Source organism: Rhinolophus sinicus, chromosome 8, assembly GCF_057876585.1.
Source record: "Rhinolophus sinicus isolate RSI-liver-muscle chromosome 8, RSI-T2T, whole genome shotgun sequence".
NCBI classification, from domain to species: domain Eukaryota; kingdom Metazoa; phylum Chordata; class Mammalia; order Chiroptera; family Rhinolophidae; genus Rhinolophus; species Rhinolophus sinicus.
In genome coordinates, this window is record NC_142508.1 from 149,119 (window position 1) to 166,138 (window position 17,020).

A 17,020-nucleotide genomic window follows, 5' to 3' on the forward strand; every position below is an offset into this window, starting at 1 on the left:
AAAATAAGGGAAGGCGTTCTTTGGGGTTGTTGTGAGGAGAACTAAACAGGCTGATGTGTGTAAAGTGCTTCAGAGTGGAGTGTGAGTGAGTGTGAGGCCTGTGCAGCCGCCACCATCCACTGGCCGATGGACGGCTTGTCTGTCCTGAGTGTCGGCCCGCCATGGCGGTGTTATTCCTAGGCCACAGATGCCACTTGTGCGGAGGACCTGCTGTGTCACGAGCTGCACACTGGCCCCGTTCAGGGCGCTGGGAACCTGGGGTGAGTCACTTGCCCAGCACACTAGGTTCCGCCATGGTATTAGAAAGCGCTCACAGACCTGCAAAAGGTGCACCGTTTGCTCGGCCAGCGAGTACTTCCGGGGTGTTGACACCTGGCACTTGTGGGTGTGCTGCATGGGCGTCTTTATTCGAGGCTCTGTCCTGTGACTTTAACTACCACCCAGGTTCCTCATTTTTAAAGCTGGAGCAGGATTTAGTAGTGATCTCTTAGTATCTCTATGGTGCATTACAGCTGGCAGATGTCTTCTCAGACACGTCCTGCTGTTGTCCTCATGACCGTCTTGTGTTACGTGTGACAGATGAGGGAGTGGACAGTCACAGGGCAAGTGGCGGGCAGAGCGGGGCTCCACGCGCCCCTCTGTCTCACTGGTCTCAGGAACTTGATCTACGTGTGGGAGGGCGCTCTCTCAGATGAGCTCAAGGCACACCCAGAAGGAATGGGGCACAGGGGAAATAAACACGAAGCAAGTGTGTGGGGAAATTGTGCAGGGAGCCACAGATGCACTGAGGGGGAGGCGAGCCAGGACAGTCCTGCCCATGGTGGGGTGGCAGGCGGGTGGCTGCCCTTTGCACAGGAGCCTTTTCGGCCGTCGCCTCACTTGTTGTCAGTCTGAACACCTCTGTGCACATGGCAGCCTTTCACGCCTTTGCTTCCCATCTTTGACACAGTAGGATGATCCAGCAGCAACTAGACCTGTTTTTGCTTTTTTGTGTATTCATGTCCCAATTCCCTTCCTGGAGTAGAAACTTTAGCGGGGAGGTGGGGAGAATGGGGTACGAGCATAGGACTGCGTCTTGTATGAATTCTTCAATATTTCTAAAACTCGTAATCGTGTGATAGGCACATCCACAGCAAATTTTGCCTTGTTGCCTGGGAGTTGTAGACAAGGTGAGCAGAAGCAGGCCCCTTAAGTACTTGTGGGTGTGCACCGGTGTTCTCAGTGTTATGTGTGTGTGTAAAGACCATCGAGCACAGTTGTTACACTTGCTTCTAGTTTTTACTCAATTTTCTCGGCTTGAAAGAAATATTTCAGCTTCACAAAAATACCTGTTTTTTTTTGTACAGATGCAAACATTTCCCCTCCCAGAGCCCCGGTTTGTGGAATTTTTGTGGATTTTGCTACAGCCTCCCACCGTCAGAAGAATCGGACTCAGGCACTTAAGCAGAAGTAGGTGTACTAGGAAATGGGCGAAACGTACAGTGGAGTTTCACTGTGCTTTTCTCTAGCGTGCTCTAAACACATGGAACTTTTCAACTTTTCACTTTGGTTCACTGCTGCCTCTTCAGTACCTTCTTTAACGTGTGCTGTGCTTCTCTGTGTCCCGGCTGTGACGTTGACAGCAGGTGTGTACACTCAGCGTTTAGTGTTGTGTCCTCGAGTTACCCTGGGCATCACCCAGTTCGGCTGACGCAGCCCCACTCACGCGCTCTCTGGCCCGCCCGTGGCCAGAAACCCATGTGAGTTGCATCGAGCCTGGCCCTCCTGCCCCTTGGGGTCGCCCCACTCGAGGCGCAGCACAGTCAGCGCCAACGGCCACCCGGTGCTGGGACGCCGCTGTGTGTTCAGAGCCAGAGGCTGAGGCGCTGGCACTGACTGGGAGGCGATGAGGGCTTGTCCCCCGGGTGTGCAGGCGCTGTGCTCCGCCTGGGAATCCGCGCCCGTGGTCCTTGCAACCCCATCTGAGGGCGAGGAGGATGAGGCTGCCTCCGGTCCCAGCTGCCGACTGCGGTGCTACATTTCGGCCCAGGGCTGCCAGACGCCCAAGTCCATGCTTCCAGTGACTGTACACCTGGAAATCTGTACGCTTTACATAGTGATGAAAGTCAAAGGATGTAGTTGCAAGTCCTACTTTAATGCAGGGCCTACTGCATTAAACCCAAATATGATTTAGGGGTAAATGTAAAATTAAATGCTTTTTCAAAAAGTGGGTGTAAAACCATCATCTCATCTAGAGCAGTACATGGCTGTAGTAAGTATTCAGTAGATTTTGCTAAATGAACAAATAAATCGTTAATAAATTAATACTAACAAAATGAGCAGTTTTCACAGCATTATTGTCCTCATATTTTGGGCCTCCTGCTGAGGTAATAGAACCAGTTTCTGCCATTATGGCTTAGTTCTTTTTGTTTTTACCTAAGTCAAGTCTTAGACATGAAATGTGATTTAACACAATTTTTATGAACTCAGAAACAATCAGAACTACACAGTGTATTGTTTCGGCATGTATAAATATAAGATATTTTAATATCTCATTAATATTTATCATTATAAATATGATAAACATAATATTAATATCATATTATAAATGTGATGTATTTTAAAAAGCAAGAAGAAGACAGCCACCAAAGTCCATGCAGCAGCTATTGTGAGTGGTGGGTGTTTGAGGGCGGGGGCCTATGCGGGCTCAGGCTGTTGGTTTTCTGGTTCTGTGATTGGGCCTCAGGTCCTAGGATGTTAACTGTGTTACATATGTAACATGTAAGCATGTTACATGAATTCTTTTGGAGCAAAAATTAAAGATTTTAAAAGTAGATTTAAAGAAATCAAAGGCTGAAACAGGAATGAATCGATGGTAAATAAAAGTTTTGGAGAAAAATGTAGGAGTACTTTAGGGGTATGTGGGCGGGTTCTGGCATTTGTGTCTGTGTGTGTTGTAAGGAAAGAAAGATACAGAGAAGAAAAATACACACTGTAGAGCACTTACACTACTAGTTATAAATTTAGTAAATTAACTAGAAACTCGGGGAAATAGATACCTGCTTTACAGTATATCCAAGACACATTGCAAACAGAGTAACACAAACCTGAATGATAGGGCATAGGTAACATAAGTGGTTATTTCAGTGATAGGAAAGGACTGTCTAAGAATAAAACAAATAAAAAATAAATTTCTATAGGGTGCATTAGTCCATAAATTTGATAGAATTTAAAGGTAATTGACCAGTTGGGAAAATACATTTGCAAAGGGATAGAGGTTTATTACTATCATACATAAACTATTTTTCTAATTTAATAAGCAAAGCCAATATCACTACTTAAACGTGGGCAGAGGTCGTGTAAACCTGAAGATCCAGGCAGGAAACCCGAAAGCATCTGAGCATCAGAACAAGGGTATGGTGCGGGCTGACCACACAGGGGAAGCTGAGTAGCTGAGTAGCTGAGCAGGGGACAGGGAGCTGGGCAAGGCAGGCCTCTGGCAGCCGCTGAAGCTGGAGGGAGGACGGGGAAACGGCATGCTCGTCTTCTCTTACCTGCCTCCCCCAGCCTCCCACCAGAGGACCCGGGATGGGAGGACACAGAGACCCAGTGGAGAACATTAGGTTGTCAGTAAATACATGGAAATTGGTCCATCTTTTGAGTAGTCAGAGAAATGGATGTTCAAACAATAACAAGATGAGTGTTCCTGTCCGAATAGGGGAGGTTTTAAGAAATGGTAATATTTAAGTGTTGGTGGGGATGCAGAGAAAAGTTTGCAGTAAATTAGCTCAACCTTTCCCAAGGCAGTTTTCTATAATGTAGCAAATATATCTACTAACCAGTAGTAACTGTTAAGGATTATATAATGTGAAAAATGTTCCAGTGATGAACAAGGCGTGTCATGCGAAAGGGGACTTCTGCTTCCTTCTGGGAAGGAGTAGGTTGTATCAGAGAAACACTCCTGCTAAAAACAGCTGTGTGAGCTGGATTAAAATAAACAGAAGCATGATTGCTTACACTGGGGACGGCCAAGACGGCGGTATCCGAAGGCCTAGGTGCTGGAGAGACGGGACACGTCCCGTGACCCCTCTTTTCCTGCTGCTTCTCCACCCAGGGGCTTGCTGCTGTCTCTCAGGGCAGGAGTTAGAGTGGTGCCAGGACGTGTGGCGGCCTCCCTGAAGGAGAGCTCCCCTCTCTGTGAGCCCAGGCTGTAGCTGAGACCCCGAGGGCCTGGGCCCTGGGAAACGGACCCAGCCCTGCTGACATCAGCATGCCCTGCCTGTACTCCAACAGCCAGAAGAAAATTCAGTAATTTGGGGAGGAAAATGACAATATCCAGAGTTTCTATAGTTTTCCTGTACAATGCCTGACTTTCAGTGAATTACTAGGCATACCAAGAGTTAGGATGAAATAACCAAAAACTTAGGAGAAAAAGAGTAGTGATAGACCCATATGTGACCCTGGCAGTGCAGTTATCAGATACAGATGCTACAATTGCTGTGAGTAATACATTGAAGACAACAGATGAAGAATGATTAATTTTAGCAGAACATTGAAATCTAGGAGAGGATCAAGAAAATTCTAGACAGACCCCCGACACACACACACACCAAAAGAAAAAAAATTAAAAAAGCAACTAAAATGAAGAATCCGGTAATGAGTTTAGCAGCAAATCCTGGAGATGACAACGTTAGTGAGCCAGAAGAGAGGCCAGTGGGAAGTGTTGAGATCAAAGCACAGAGATACAGAAGGATGGAAATATACAGCAAACACTGTCAGAGAAGAAGACAGAGAAAGTAATGTAACGTGTGTGAGAGAGTCCCAGCCGGGAAAAGAGGAGGAGGAGGCACGAGAAATGCTCGGAAACCCTGGGGTTTCTCCATGTCGATGAAATCTGTCAGACTAACTTGCAGGAACCGTAAGGTTCCTTACACTCGCCTGTACTTCCCTTCGTATATTATTCAATTTAATTTTTGTCTTGTTCCATTTATTTGAAAGGATGCGCAGCACAAAACTGCTTCGGCTTATCGACTTGGATTTTTCCTTCACGTTCTCTCTCTTGGATCTGCCACCAGTAAATGAATATGACATGTATATCAGAAACTTCGGGAAAAAAAACACCAAGCAGGTTGGTAAGAGGTGTTAACTCAGACAGCGTGCAGGTACAGTCCGCTCAGGTAAAGCTGTGCTGTGTGCACTTGTTCCGCAATCTTGGGGCTTGGGAATGGCGTGGGAAGAACATGGACTTGAGGAAGAGGGGACCCTTCATCATGGGGTGCTCCTCACCCTACAGAGGTTTGCAGACGTCCACGGGGCCTGCCCCCACGCTGCGAGCACAGCTTTATGGGGAGCAGAATGTCACCTTCGGGTCCCCCGCTGGGGTTCCTGGTGAGCGTGTGGCTGTCCTACTTGTGTGAAATCCTGCAACGCAAGGGTCTCCCGAGTACTGTGCAGACAGCGCTTCCCCTGCTGCCCACGTCTGACTGGCCTCAGCACCCACTGTGCCACTGCTGCCTCACCACTCTCAGTGTGCCCGGCCACTCAGTGGCCCCTCGCCAGGCCCTCCCGTCACCTGCTGTCAATTCTGTCCCCTCGCCGGGCCCTCCCGTCACCTGCCTGTCTATTCTCGGTCCCCTCGCCGGGCCCTCCCGTACCTGCTGTGTGTGCCTAGTGTCCATGGCCTGTTCTCAAGGTGGACCCTTCCATAACAACTTACACTGAATCCCCTCTTATTCCTGTGTTGCACAACCCATACCACACATTTTTGTACTTCCCTGGAGTGTTTCTTGCCATTAATTTTGTGGTAGTCCCACTTCCCGAACTTTGAAGTGAGAGATCACTTCTCACATTTTCCTTATGTCTCTGTCAGGGCCACCAGTCGACAGGCCCTTGGAGGCGCCCAGTCAGTAACGCTCTTTCAGTAGGAAGAGTGTCACAGGGCAGAGCTCAGGAAGCTGACGGGCTCATCCCGTCTTTGGGGCTGACTCACCCTGACCTCGAGCAGATGATCTAACTTCTCTGCTTGTTTTCCTCAGCTCTAAGCTGTCAGTAGCAAAAGTGTCTTTACTGAAGAAAGTACCTTTTTAAAATAAAAAAAAGTGCCTTTGATTTTGCAAAGCTGGTCTGTTCCAAAAATAGAGGGTATCGGTGGGCGAGGCAGTAATATTTTGAAACCAAAGCTAAATTGTTTGATGTGACTTTTTGAAGACACTTTTGAGAAGTGGGCCTATGTGTAGGAAACGTTTAAGACACACAGTCTTTGCATGATTGTTATTTATGCCATGGTCCGTGTTTTGACAAAATCACGCAGACCGCATTCATAACTTCAAACATTTTGCTTCTCTGTGTTGTCAGTACTGAGTCGTGGCTGTGAGGCCGAGATCAGCGCTGACTGCAGCACACCTCTGTTTTTAAGGCTTATGTTCAGTGTAATGAAGATAACGTTGAGCGAGACGTTCAGACTGAGGCGGTCGACACCAGGGAAGCATGGACCCAGCACCCAGGAGAAGGCACGGCTGTGTCTGGCGGTAAGCAGCCTTTTGCCCCTGACCTTTGAAAATTCACTGTCTTTACATTATTTTCGGTGTTGTGTTCATGATGACATGTCTTGTTCTTTCTTCTTACATCTTTCTCTTGAGGGAGTCTGTGAGCATGTGACTGTGGAAATACCCAGTGTTCTTTATGGGAACAAACTGGCTTTGCGAACCGGTAGTGTGCGCAGTGAGCTGGAGGCCAGGCCTGGGCTCTGGCCCAGGTGTATCACACTTCTATTTCTCAACATTATGAAAGAGTCCGCATTCCAAACAAGCAGTTTCCAGAGGGGCTTCTGGAACGCTCTCTGCTTTTAACTGGGGCAGAGTCTGTTCTCAGTAGTAGAGGCTTCCGTGCACTAAGTGCAGTCTGCAGACACGGTGCATCGATGTAGATGGAAGGCTCCAGAGTCATGTCCTGCACGCACTGGGTTCTCTTCAGGTCCTGCGTGCCATTTGCCACGTTCCCGCCTGTTGTTATTCTGAGGTGTTGTCTCTGCTCGGGAAAGCCTCACCCTAAGAAATCATATACCAAAATGTAACACTTGATAATTAAATTGATGCCTTTAACCATTTTCCTTAATGCCTTTAAGTAGGGCTGGCTCTGTTTGCAAACTTCATACAAAACAAGATGCAGTTGTTTTTTAAAATAAATTTGTTGGGGTGTCATTGAGACTGGGGTGAGTCCAGTGCTCAGTGCTGTGGTAATGACATCTGCTCCCTGCCCCGTCTAGGCGCCTTCTGTCGGGTGCAGTTCCTAAAAAAGTCAGTAGGAGATCCAGAGACTAAAACGTGGAATTTCTGATTCTCCTTTGGAGTTCCTCATGTTCATTGTAGGTAGGGCTTCTGAGCTCCAGGGTGTGTGATGCGTGACTGTGTTAGTCACCTTGGTTGGTTTTCACTGACGTCGTCTTTTTAGGGAGTGAGAGCAGAGACCTGACTGATGCTGTGGGTCCACCGAAGGTCGACACGCTGAGACTGTCCAGCTTTCTCCAGGCGGCCTGCCAGGTGTGTGCTTGGTGAGACCTGTCACATGGCCCCAGCCCTGCCGCTGTGCATCGGACTCTGCATCTTAGTATGAGTTGCTTACATTCTGAGGTACACATAGACTAAAACACTGACATGTTAAGTTGGCACGGCAAGGCAAACATACATTGAGGGTATTTGAAACTAATAAGCTCATGATTTTTTAAAGTGCTCATGGACATTTTCAGAATACATGCAGAGATGAAGGGAGTGGTGTGGAGAACCTCAGGTACTTCAGCAGGTCAAGCTGTCTCATCTGAGCCTCCCTCACCCGCCACCTGCCCCCTTGATTCTTGTGACACAAGTGACGGTGACCTTACCGTTCCCTCCTGGATGCTCCCATCGACTCCAGGGGAAGGATGGACATTAGTGGAATGTCTGACAGCCAGTCCAGAGCTGGCGCTCGGTCCCACGGCTGCCTCACGGGTTTGCACAGAAGCAGTCTGCGTGTGACGTAGCGGCCGTGTGGCCAGTGGGCTCTGGGCGGGCGGCACTTGCTGCCCACTCCTCTGTCACACTCATGCTCACACAGTGTACACTAACGAGCTGCTCTTTCAGTGTGAGCTCCTGGGGACCTCAGAGGAGGGGGCAGATGGATGCAGGTGACGAGCAGGGAAGGTGACTGCAGGAGGAAGGAAGTGAGGACCGTATGACCTTGGCCTCCCAGCTGTCCCCGTTGCCTCCACCAACCTCCGCAGCCATCTGTTAGTGCCACGCTGGATGTTTCTTCTGAGTCTGTGTGTCCCCTCGGCCGTCACCCTGACCACGGCCGTCAGAGCAGTGGAACTGCTTTGCTGCCCATCCTGGGTCCTCACCGTCACTCGGTGGTGGTGTGTGGCTGAAGCTGCTTTACACCCTTGTTTAGTCAAGAAAAGTTGCATGGTCCGCCTCTTATTTTAGCACAGTCTTTACCAGAAAAACAATACGGCCGGGAACTCCCGGCTCCTGAGGCACTTGGCTAATGCAGGTTCACCTGCTAGTTTCTGCTGTGCAGACGGAGCAGTGTAATTCCACTCTCTTACTTTTTATGACATCTCAGAGTCAGGCAGTTTCCTTTAAGCTTAGCATGGGTACAGTGAATGGGCAGCAACCTGTGTCTGTTTTTTGTAAAAGTGAGACATCCAGTACTGACTGTTGACTGATGGCTGCTTGCTGTCTTTGAAAGGTGGTTACAGTCTTGCTGGAAGAGGACCGTATGGCAGCGGCACCTGGCTGCAGCCCCGGGGCACAGGGTGGCACCCTGCCCTTCAGCGACAGTGCCGCCCAGCTCGACACCTGCCTGCCATTCCTGCAGCGTAAGCGGTCGCCCCGTCTGTTAATGCTCAATAAACCCCCGTGTAGAAACCATGCCCTTTCCTCCCATCCTGGGTGATGATGGACTTAGTGCGCGTGAGCAGGGCTCTGACATGTGGTCAGCCTGCCGTGAGTGGGACAGTGAGCCCTGACGAGTGCTTGGCCACGGCCCGAAGGGGGCTCTGCAGGGTGGGAATGAGTGAGAGCCCTAAGTGAAAGGGGCTGCGTGTCTGTTCTAAGTCGGTTTCTTTTCCTGTTCACTTCCCAGTGTCCCTGGGTTTCCTGGAGGAGAGGAGCTGGTTGCCCCTGGCGTGCTCAGGGCCTGCTGTGGGGGCGGGCAGCAGGCTCAACGCCTCTTGTGGGTCCTTGGGCTCCAGCTTTAAGTCCATCCGAGCTCACAGAACAGGTGCTCAGTGCATGAGGCCCTGGTCAGATGGGACATGTAGGCACATCCAGCTGTTTCCGTCTGCTTAAGCAAGCTCTCTGCACGACCGAGCTCCAGCTTCTTAGCTGGTCACCACTTTGCTGGCCCCTGGCTGTGTGCAGGGGGAAAGGGGACGTGGTGACACTGGTGCCCACTTTGCCTCCTGCTCCCGGGCCCATGGTGTCCCTTGTTCTAGATGTTTCCTCTGTCCTAGCTGCTGTCTGGAAATTTACATTCATACATGTTCCTCTGCATTTATGAAATAAATGCAAATAACGAAAACGGCATTATTAGTTTTAAAAACTCATGTTTGGTGGGAGTGTTTTTGTATTTAAAATATGAATTACCCTGTTGGAAAAACATTGTGTCTGTGGTGCTCAGGACACGATGTGCACGTGCCCACCCGCCATCTCTTCTGGAGCTGCTGCGGGAGGTGCCCAGCAGGCCTGGTGGCACCTGTGCGGGTGACACATGCTGCTAGAGGCCTCATGAGGGACAGTGGTGCATGTTTGTCCCTCCAGGACAGGCCCTTTCTGTCAGGGGATTGACATCCACTCGTGAACAGAAGGATGTTTTCCTTGTTTGTTTGCTCTTGTGTTTTAGTGAAATAATTGTGAGGTGACAAGAGGATAAGAGATTGGGGTGACAGGTGTGTGACAGAGTGGGTCGTTCACCCATCTTGGGCTCTGGGGCCTTGGTCCCAATACATGCGTTTGCACCATCACCACTGACCGTGCAGCAGAGGGATGCAGCCTGCACAGGCCTGCTCATCCGTTGTTGACAAACGCTCAGCGAGTGTGCACAGACAGACATCCTGCTGGGGCAGACAGACTACCGACTGGCTAACGAGGGAAATGTATAGGCTGTTGGGAGCGGCATGTTCTAAGGAGAAAAATAAAGTGGGTCAGGGAAAGGAAGTGTCACGGCAGGTGACCACCATCCCTGATGGAGGGGTGCCCACGGGCCCCCTGGGTAGCTTGGCTCCTGCTGTGCTGGGTAACCTGGGTGTGGGGAGCTCGTGGACCAGGGAGGAAGCGCTCCCCTCACACTGTACTTGCCGAGTGGGAAGTGGTGTTTCTCAGCCACAGCGCGCGGCTGCTGTGGACAGTTGTCCAGAAGCGCCCTGGCCACTTGTCACACCCCGGCTTCAGGCTTGTGCGGCTTTGAAAGGCACATGTTCGTTTCTTCATTAAGCTGGAATTTGGGTATTCTTAAGTGTGTTCACTTAACATGGGTTCTGGTGGATCACTACAACGCAGAAATGTTTTCCTTTTTGTCCCTAGATCGAAAAGTGTCCTTCTTGCATGCCTCTCCGGCTCAGAGACAGACAGTGGTGTCCGTGCACGGCCGGCTGGCTGAGGCGCGTGCCTCCCCGCTGGACGGCAGCGACGTGCTGTGTGTGTGGGACATCTGGCAGCGCTGCGGGCCGCAGAAGGTCCTGGTCTGTGAGTCAGAGGTACAGCGCTGTGGGCTTCGCGAGACATGGCCGTGGTGTCAGGGATGGGAACGTGCACCCTTTCTACTGCAAGGTCGTTTCTCTGCCTTCCCGGCTGCCTTCAGCTCTGCCTGTGCAGGTGTGAGGAGCCTCTGAGGGCCACTGGGAAGTGGCCACAGGCTTAATGAAAACATTGCCACCCTGGGCACAGCTCTGTGGTCCCAGGAGTTACTTTCTGCCTCCACTGCTTGGCTCATGGATGTTTTAGAGGTTTCTTAACATGGTTGAGATTTTCAGTCCGTAGTGCCACATGTTTCCTGGCCCCTGGTTGATGCGTGGGAGAGCAGAGCTTTCTGTGTGTCTCTAGGTCACGTGCTGCTGCCTGAGCCCCGTCAAGGCCTTCCTGCTGTTTGCGGGAACCGCACACGGCTCGGTGGTTGTGTGGGACCTGAGAGAGGACTCTCGGATGCATCGCTACGTGAAGCTGAGCGGTTGCAGCTGGACGTTCCGGACGGCCACGTTTTCCACAGGTCAGTGACACCCCTGCCTCGGGCGTCTTTGAGACAAGCCCAGGTTCGAGGAGTCTGGCGTTTCTTGGCATTCACTGTTCTGGCTACAAGGGGTGGGATGTGACCTGTGGGCAAAAGAGGCGTTTGACAAACTAAAACCCGGCCGGGTGCCGTGGAGCCGGCGACCAGCAGGTTGCAGTGTCCCCATTCTGACAGGCGTGTGGCCCTGTGTCACTGCGGTGCTGACGTGCGTCCTGCTGATGACACGGGGTGTGCAGCTCTTGTTGGGTTTTAAGAGTCTTTTGTATGTTCTGGAAGCCAGTCCTGGACTGAAGTCTTCACAGACATTTCCTCCCAGTCTGTGGCTTGTCTTCTTGTTCTTAGACTTCGTTTTCCTAACCGTTCCTCCTTGAAATGTTAATGCCGCACACACTGCGTATCTGTCTGTGTGCTATGTGTGCTGTGTACGTAAAAAGAGGAAGTTCTTTCTTTGTCCCCAACAACCAGTTTTTGGCCCTTTGGGGGCAATATTGCGCTTTTGAGAATGTTGAGTTGACAGGTACCTCATGGGTTTGAAGCTATTGTTTAAAAATGTGCATTTTTAAATTGCTACTCATGTTACTCATCAAGTTTTGAATTCACCACTGTGTTTGACACACTAAAACTCTTAAGTTTTGAAACTAGAAATATGAATAAATGACTCCATTAACATACGTGCAGAGTTTTCTGTGGCCATCTACACCTGCAAAGTTTCAGTGGGCTGCCAGGGAGAGAGGACCAGGGGGCTTGTCTGCAGACCCCATGCCCGCGCCCAGGCCACAGCCCAGCGTCAGCCCAGGCTCAGCGGCTGGGAGCCATCACTTAGTGTTCATCTCTGAGATGCTTTCATCTTTTCTTCAGGTTCTTTCCTGAGTTCAAACCAATTCTCACTTTGTTCTTGTCTGCTTTTTAAATCTGTTTCTGTTCTGGGTTTCTGATTCCAGGTGTTGCTGTGTGTTTGTTTCCTTTACACATGCAAATGCTTTTCGAGGTGATAGGGTTGGAAGTTTGTCTTATGTTCCATGTGTTTTTAGAGGAGACTTTTCATCGGCTGAGACGCTTGGGTTTGCATTTCCCGATTTCTTCTTACAGGCGCTTCATGTGGAGTTTGTCTCTTTGTTTCTACGCCTGGACATTTAATAATGGATACTGTGGTCCGAGGGGCTTTGTTGCACTGGGTTGTGGAGTGTCGGGTCTCCCATGGGTGGCAGGGGCTGCGCATTTGCCTGCACTGCCAACCCTGCGCTGCTGTCTGAGGCCCTCCCCCCGCCCCCGTTGTCCCTGCTGTCCTGCTTCCCATTCCAGCCCCATCGGCCCTTGGGCTGCTGAGGGGACCCAGGATCCTGCCTTGGGAGTTGGATCCTCCCTCTGGTTCCCAGCCTGTCTTTGCAGCTCCCTCTTGCCAGGGAGGGTCTTAACCTCCCGCCCGCTGTCCGTGTCTGTAGACGGGACAAAAGTGGCAGCTCATTGGAATGGCTGCCCATCTCCCTTGTCACTGGGGTCTGTTTAATGGCAATACTGAAAGCGATTTGTGTTGGTCTGGTGGTTTTCGGGGAACACGTGTCCCAGAAGCAGGCTAATATTGATTGTGTTTCTGTGACTTACTGCTTAACTTACGCACGGCTGTGTGCCTTTCACCCTAGATGGCATCCTTACGTCTGTAAACCACCGCAGCCCTCTGCAAGCAGTAGAACCTGTCTCAGTGTCTGTCTACAAAAAACAGAGTTTTGTATTTTCACCCTTTTCTTCTCAAGAAGGTATGTGGTTCTTCACTTCTGTACAGTTCTTAGTTCAAGATAGGAAATGCGCTTTCCTTGTTCACCAGCCACTTGGTCTCTTTGTTCTCATTAGAAATGTCAGGTCTGTCATTCCACGTTGCTTCCTTGGACGACAGCGGGGTCCTCAACATGTGGGTGAGTGGGACGCGCCGTGTGCGTGCACTGACCCTGTGACCTGCCAGTGTCCAGGGAGCTGGGAGCATGAGGGCAGAGGCCTCCTGCAGGGTCCTGGAGGGCCAGGAGTGAACCGGGTCAGAACTCGCTGCAGGTGCTGTGCTGAGGCTTTGTCCATTGGCCGGCCACTGAGGGGACAGAAATGGTCAGACGTCACAGGAAGGGGTTTGTGACATTTAAAATGCTTGTTCTGAGGTAGTGCTCATTCTTTCTTCTGGAGCAAGCATATTTCTACACCTAACACAGCATACTGTCTTCGTTAGTATGATACTTTCCTTAGATTGTTTCATCATTGTACAATGTATTAACACTCATTTTCAACATTCTGTTTTTAGGTGGTTGTGGAATTACCAAAGGCAGATGTTGCAGGTTCAATAAGTGATTTAGGTAACTATTAAATAAAAAAACCTAATTTTAGTCAGTGTCTGCTAAAGATACCAATAACTGCTTTGAACAATAGGCAACTAGCTACTGAAAAACGACTGTAAAGTTGCATCTTAATAACCTCATCCACCATCTCACAAGCACCTCAGTTAGACTGACTGAGTGACATTCTGGCTGAGTGTTTTCATTTCAGCAAGGTTAAAAGTTGTGTTTATGCCTGTGTGTCACTCTGTTCCCTCCGTTGTAAGTTAGGGGCGTCGGGGTGGCTCCAAGCTCTGTCCTATGTGTATTAAATTAGTGGCCGGTCACAGAACTCAGCTCATGCTGGGAACTAATCAGCCATTTTTCCTTTAGTCACTGCTGAAGTGTTCTCTGAGCAGGCTGGGTCCATCTTGGGTGGCAGCAAACAGGGTGACAGGACTGACACTGCCCCGGGAGTGTGGGTTCAGGGGACATGTCATTGCTAGGCTGGGAGGGGTGCTTGTCAAGGGCTGTGGGCCCAGGTCAGCGGCGACTTCCCAGGGGAGGTGACATCTGGGCCGTCCAGGGGAGCAGCATGCCAGGAAGTCGGGGGCACTTTCCAGACTGTGAACAGCAACACTGAACGTTGTTGCATCAGAGTGCCCAGTGACGGGCGTCAGGACTGTGGAAAGAGCCCCGTGCTGTGTCACTGCAGTCACCCTTTCTACTGCAAGGCGACCTGAGTACATCCTTTTCAAGGCAGTCTCTTGCCCCGAGTCTGGGTTTCAGTATGCATACAGTTTTGGGTCCCCTTTGCAGTCATTACTGAAAAGGAGGTTGATATTGGGAGTAGACAAAGGGAGCACATGGCAGAGGGGTCAGACGTGTGGCAATGGGTGCTTGAGGGGGGGAAGGAGTGGCCGGGAGGAGGGTAGAGCTGAGTCCCCACAGTGGCAGGCGCAGGGCGGGTGTCGTGGTTGGGAAGGGCTGTCCCACCATCTGCACCTGTGTTGGGATCTGAGGTGTGTTAAATACGGATATTCTTTGCTTAGTGTGCTGCCTGTATTTTACCACATCTAATCCTGCGAGGACTCCTGGATCCTGATTCCACACGACTCGGAGCTGCATGGCTCCCCCAGGGCATTTTCAGGAGCCCTCTCAGCGTCAGGAGGCCTGCTCAGACCCACCTGGTTCAGATCCTGCCTCCTGACACAGACACTTAAGCAACGAAAGACGACCCCAGGCCTGGAGTCGGGCTTGGGATGAACTTGCATGAAGAGACACCCTAATTCTCCGTTCTCCGCTTGTAGGGTTGATACCTGGAGGGCGGATAAAGCTGGTGCACAGCGCTGTGGTCTGGCTGAGTGACAGGTATGACCCTTGCTCTGAGCTCAATCCCCCATCACAGGCCTGTCCCGCACAGGAGGGGTGGCCTTGGGTAGTTGCATGTGTGCGTGGTAAGTGGGAACCTGGGGGAGGGTGGCAGTGAAGATCCCACATTGTGTTCTCGCTAAATAGTTTATAATTAACGAGTTAGTGCAAAAATACGGGTGCTGAGTGCGGAACTAACATTTTTTTCTTTAACATTTTTTCCATCTTATAAATTGGTACCATTTGACTATTTTTCATCCACAATTGATACAACCCTGAAGTTAAACATAATTAGATACATTTCAGGAATGAGAAACATTAACATGAAAGTTTAATTCAGAAGTTTAGATTTCTGCTTTTACTGATACAACTTAATATGACATAAAAATTCTTATTAAACATACCAGTATTGTTTGTGGTATTTATATGTTCCATGTTAATTTATTTCTGGAAGAAATCTGTTCTTGTCCCTTACAGCAGTCAGTCGCTAATGATCAGCATAGAATTTACCCTTCAAATTTTTGTTACTAGCCTGACTCCTCCTCAGTCAGAATACCTGTATGTGGTGCTAATGCGCTCGTACAGACTGTAAATCACCTTTAGTTGGTTTAAGTATGATTAACAAAGAATCATCTTGTTTAAGAAGTCACTAATACATTAACAGCCAACCAGCGGGTGATCCCTGGGCTAGTGAGACCCGCAGATCTGTAGGGACACAGACAAGTAAACACAGTAGTTATTGCAGGTTGGCTTCCTGTGTGTCAGAGGAATGGAGTTTAGTGGGACGAGGCTTTTATGGTGACAGTAGCCGACAAGTGGGAAGCAGGTTTCAGAATCGGGAAAGGAGCAGTGGCCTGTTGTATAGTGATGATGCGGGGAGTGGCCAGCGTGGTACCATCGCTTCCTTGTGGTTTTCAAACAACCGTCTGTTCATTTTGTTGTTGTTTTCCAGCCTTTCCCATAAAGGTTATGAATTTTGGGGGTCCACACAAACACTGAATGTCAAGTTTCTGCCTTCAGATCCTAATCACTTTATTGTTGGCACCAACATGGTAATAGTTAAACCTCGTTCTGTAACTCGTTCTTCTTTCCTAGAGTTGCTTGATAAATATCCTCATTAAAGACTGTTACTGTTTGCTTGTAGTATAACATTGTTTAAACTGTTTCAAGACTAGCAGCTTTATGCAGCCCTGTCCCTGGCCCTCTTGTTGGGTTACTAGGGTCTGATAAGCCACGGCACCAGGCAAGACCAGAGAGTGTCGCCCAGACTGTTCAAACCCCGGCACTGTGGCGTGTGCCCCGTGAAAGTGAATGTGATTGATTTCTCACCGTTTGGAGAACCAGTATTCTTGGTAAGAAAGTCTGTTTTTAAAGCCCCAGCTCTGTTTGGGCAGCAAAGTGCTTGTCGTGATCTGCTGGAATTCTTTGGTTGCTCATGGCCGGTGCACCAGTGGGCTCGCGTGGTGACGTCTCGGGACGAGTCACTCCTTGGCTTTCTCAAGGCCCTACCTGTACAGGTCATCCCACGGAGCTGCTGAATAGATCTTCCTAAAACCTTTGATTCTGACATAGTTTCAGTCTCACAGAAGAGTTACAAGAACAGCACAAGGGTTCCTGCCCACACGGCACACATGTGTGGTCCCTCTGTGTCGATTTGCGTGCTGTAACTGTCTGACAGGAAGCTGCAGGAATGGTGTCCGACCTGAACTGGTTGGGTGCTGGTTCCTGTGTCCTCCTGACATCAGCCTGTCAGCCCTTCCTTGCTCTTTGGTACAATAAGCCCGGAATCAGCCATTTCTCCAAGTTGTCCTGGCTGCTGGTAGAAAAAGAAACCAAGGTCTGGGCAGTCAGACGCGCTGGTTGTGCCGCAGTGTCGCCACTAGAGGGCGCTCACGGCCACACCTGTAATTTGGGGTGCCCTCCCATAGCGGGAAGCCGGCTTCACCAAAACAGAGCCTTTTGTGACTGCTGACTGAGGCCTCTGCTTTTTTTTGAGTATGTGAAGGATTAACTATATTGAGTAAAACAGAATTAAAAGCTTCTCTTTCTAAGCTAAAAATTGGTCTTTTCCTAAGCAAGCTTTGTTTTATGGAAACTTCAACCCAAGGGGCTATATG

At 49.8% G+C, this 17,020-nt stretch overlaps 1 protein-coding gene across 3 annotated transcripts in view; it reads left to right on the forward strand.

Moving 5' to 3' along the window:
• Nucleotides 1-17,020, forward strand: part of DYNC2I1 (dynein 2 intermediate chain 1) — a 39,622-nt gene that overhangs the window by 17,867 nt on the left and 4,735 nt on the right. For all 3 annotated transcript variants that reach the window (XM_074315017.2, XM_019742505.3, XM_074315018.2), the window contains 13 exons: nt 1,347-1,449; nt 4,978-5,107; nt 6,395-6,506; nt 7,429-7,517; nt 8,701-8,830; nt 10,536-10,708; nt 11,055-11,217; nt 12,879-12,992; nt 13,087-13,148; nt 13,523-13,574; nt 14,843-14,903; nt 15,856-15,955; nt 16,124-16,255. In XM_074315017.2, the coding sequence (XP_074171118.2) occupies nt 1,347-1,449; nt 4,978-5,107; nt 6,395-6,506; nt 7,429-7,517; nt 8,701-8,830; nt 10,536-10,708; nt 11,055-11,217; nt 12,879-12,992; nt 13,087-13,148; nt 13,523-13,574; nt 14,843-14,903; nt 15,856-15,955; nt 16,124-16,255 (1,421 nt within the window). The remainder of the gene's footprint in view (nt 1-1,346; nt 1,450-4,977; nt 5,108-6,394; nt 6,507-7,428; nt 7,518-8,700; nt 8,831-10,535; nt 10,709-11,054; nt 11,218-12,878; nt 12,993-13,086; nt 13,149-13,522; nt 13,575-14,842; nt 14,904-15,855; nt 15,956-16,123; nt 16,256-17,020) is intronic.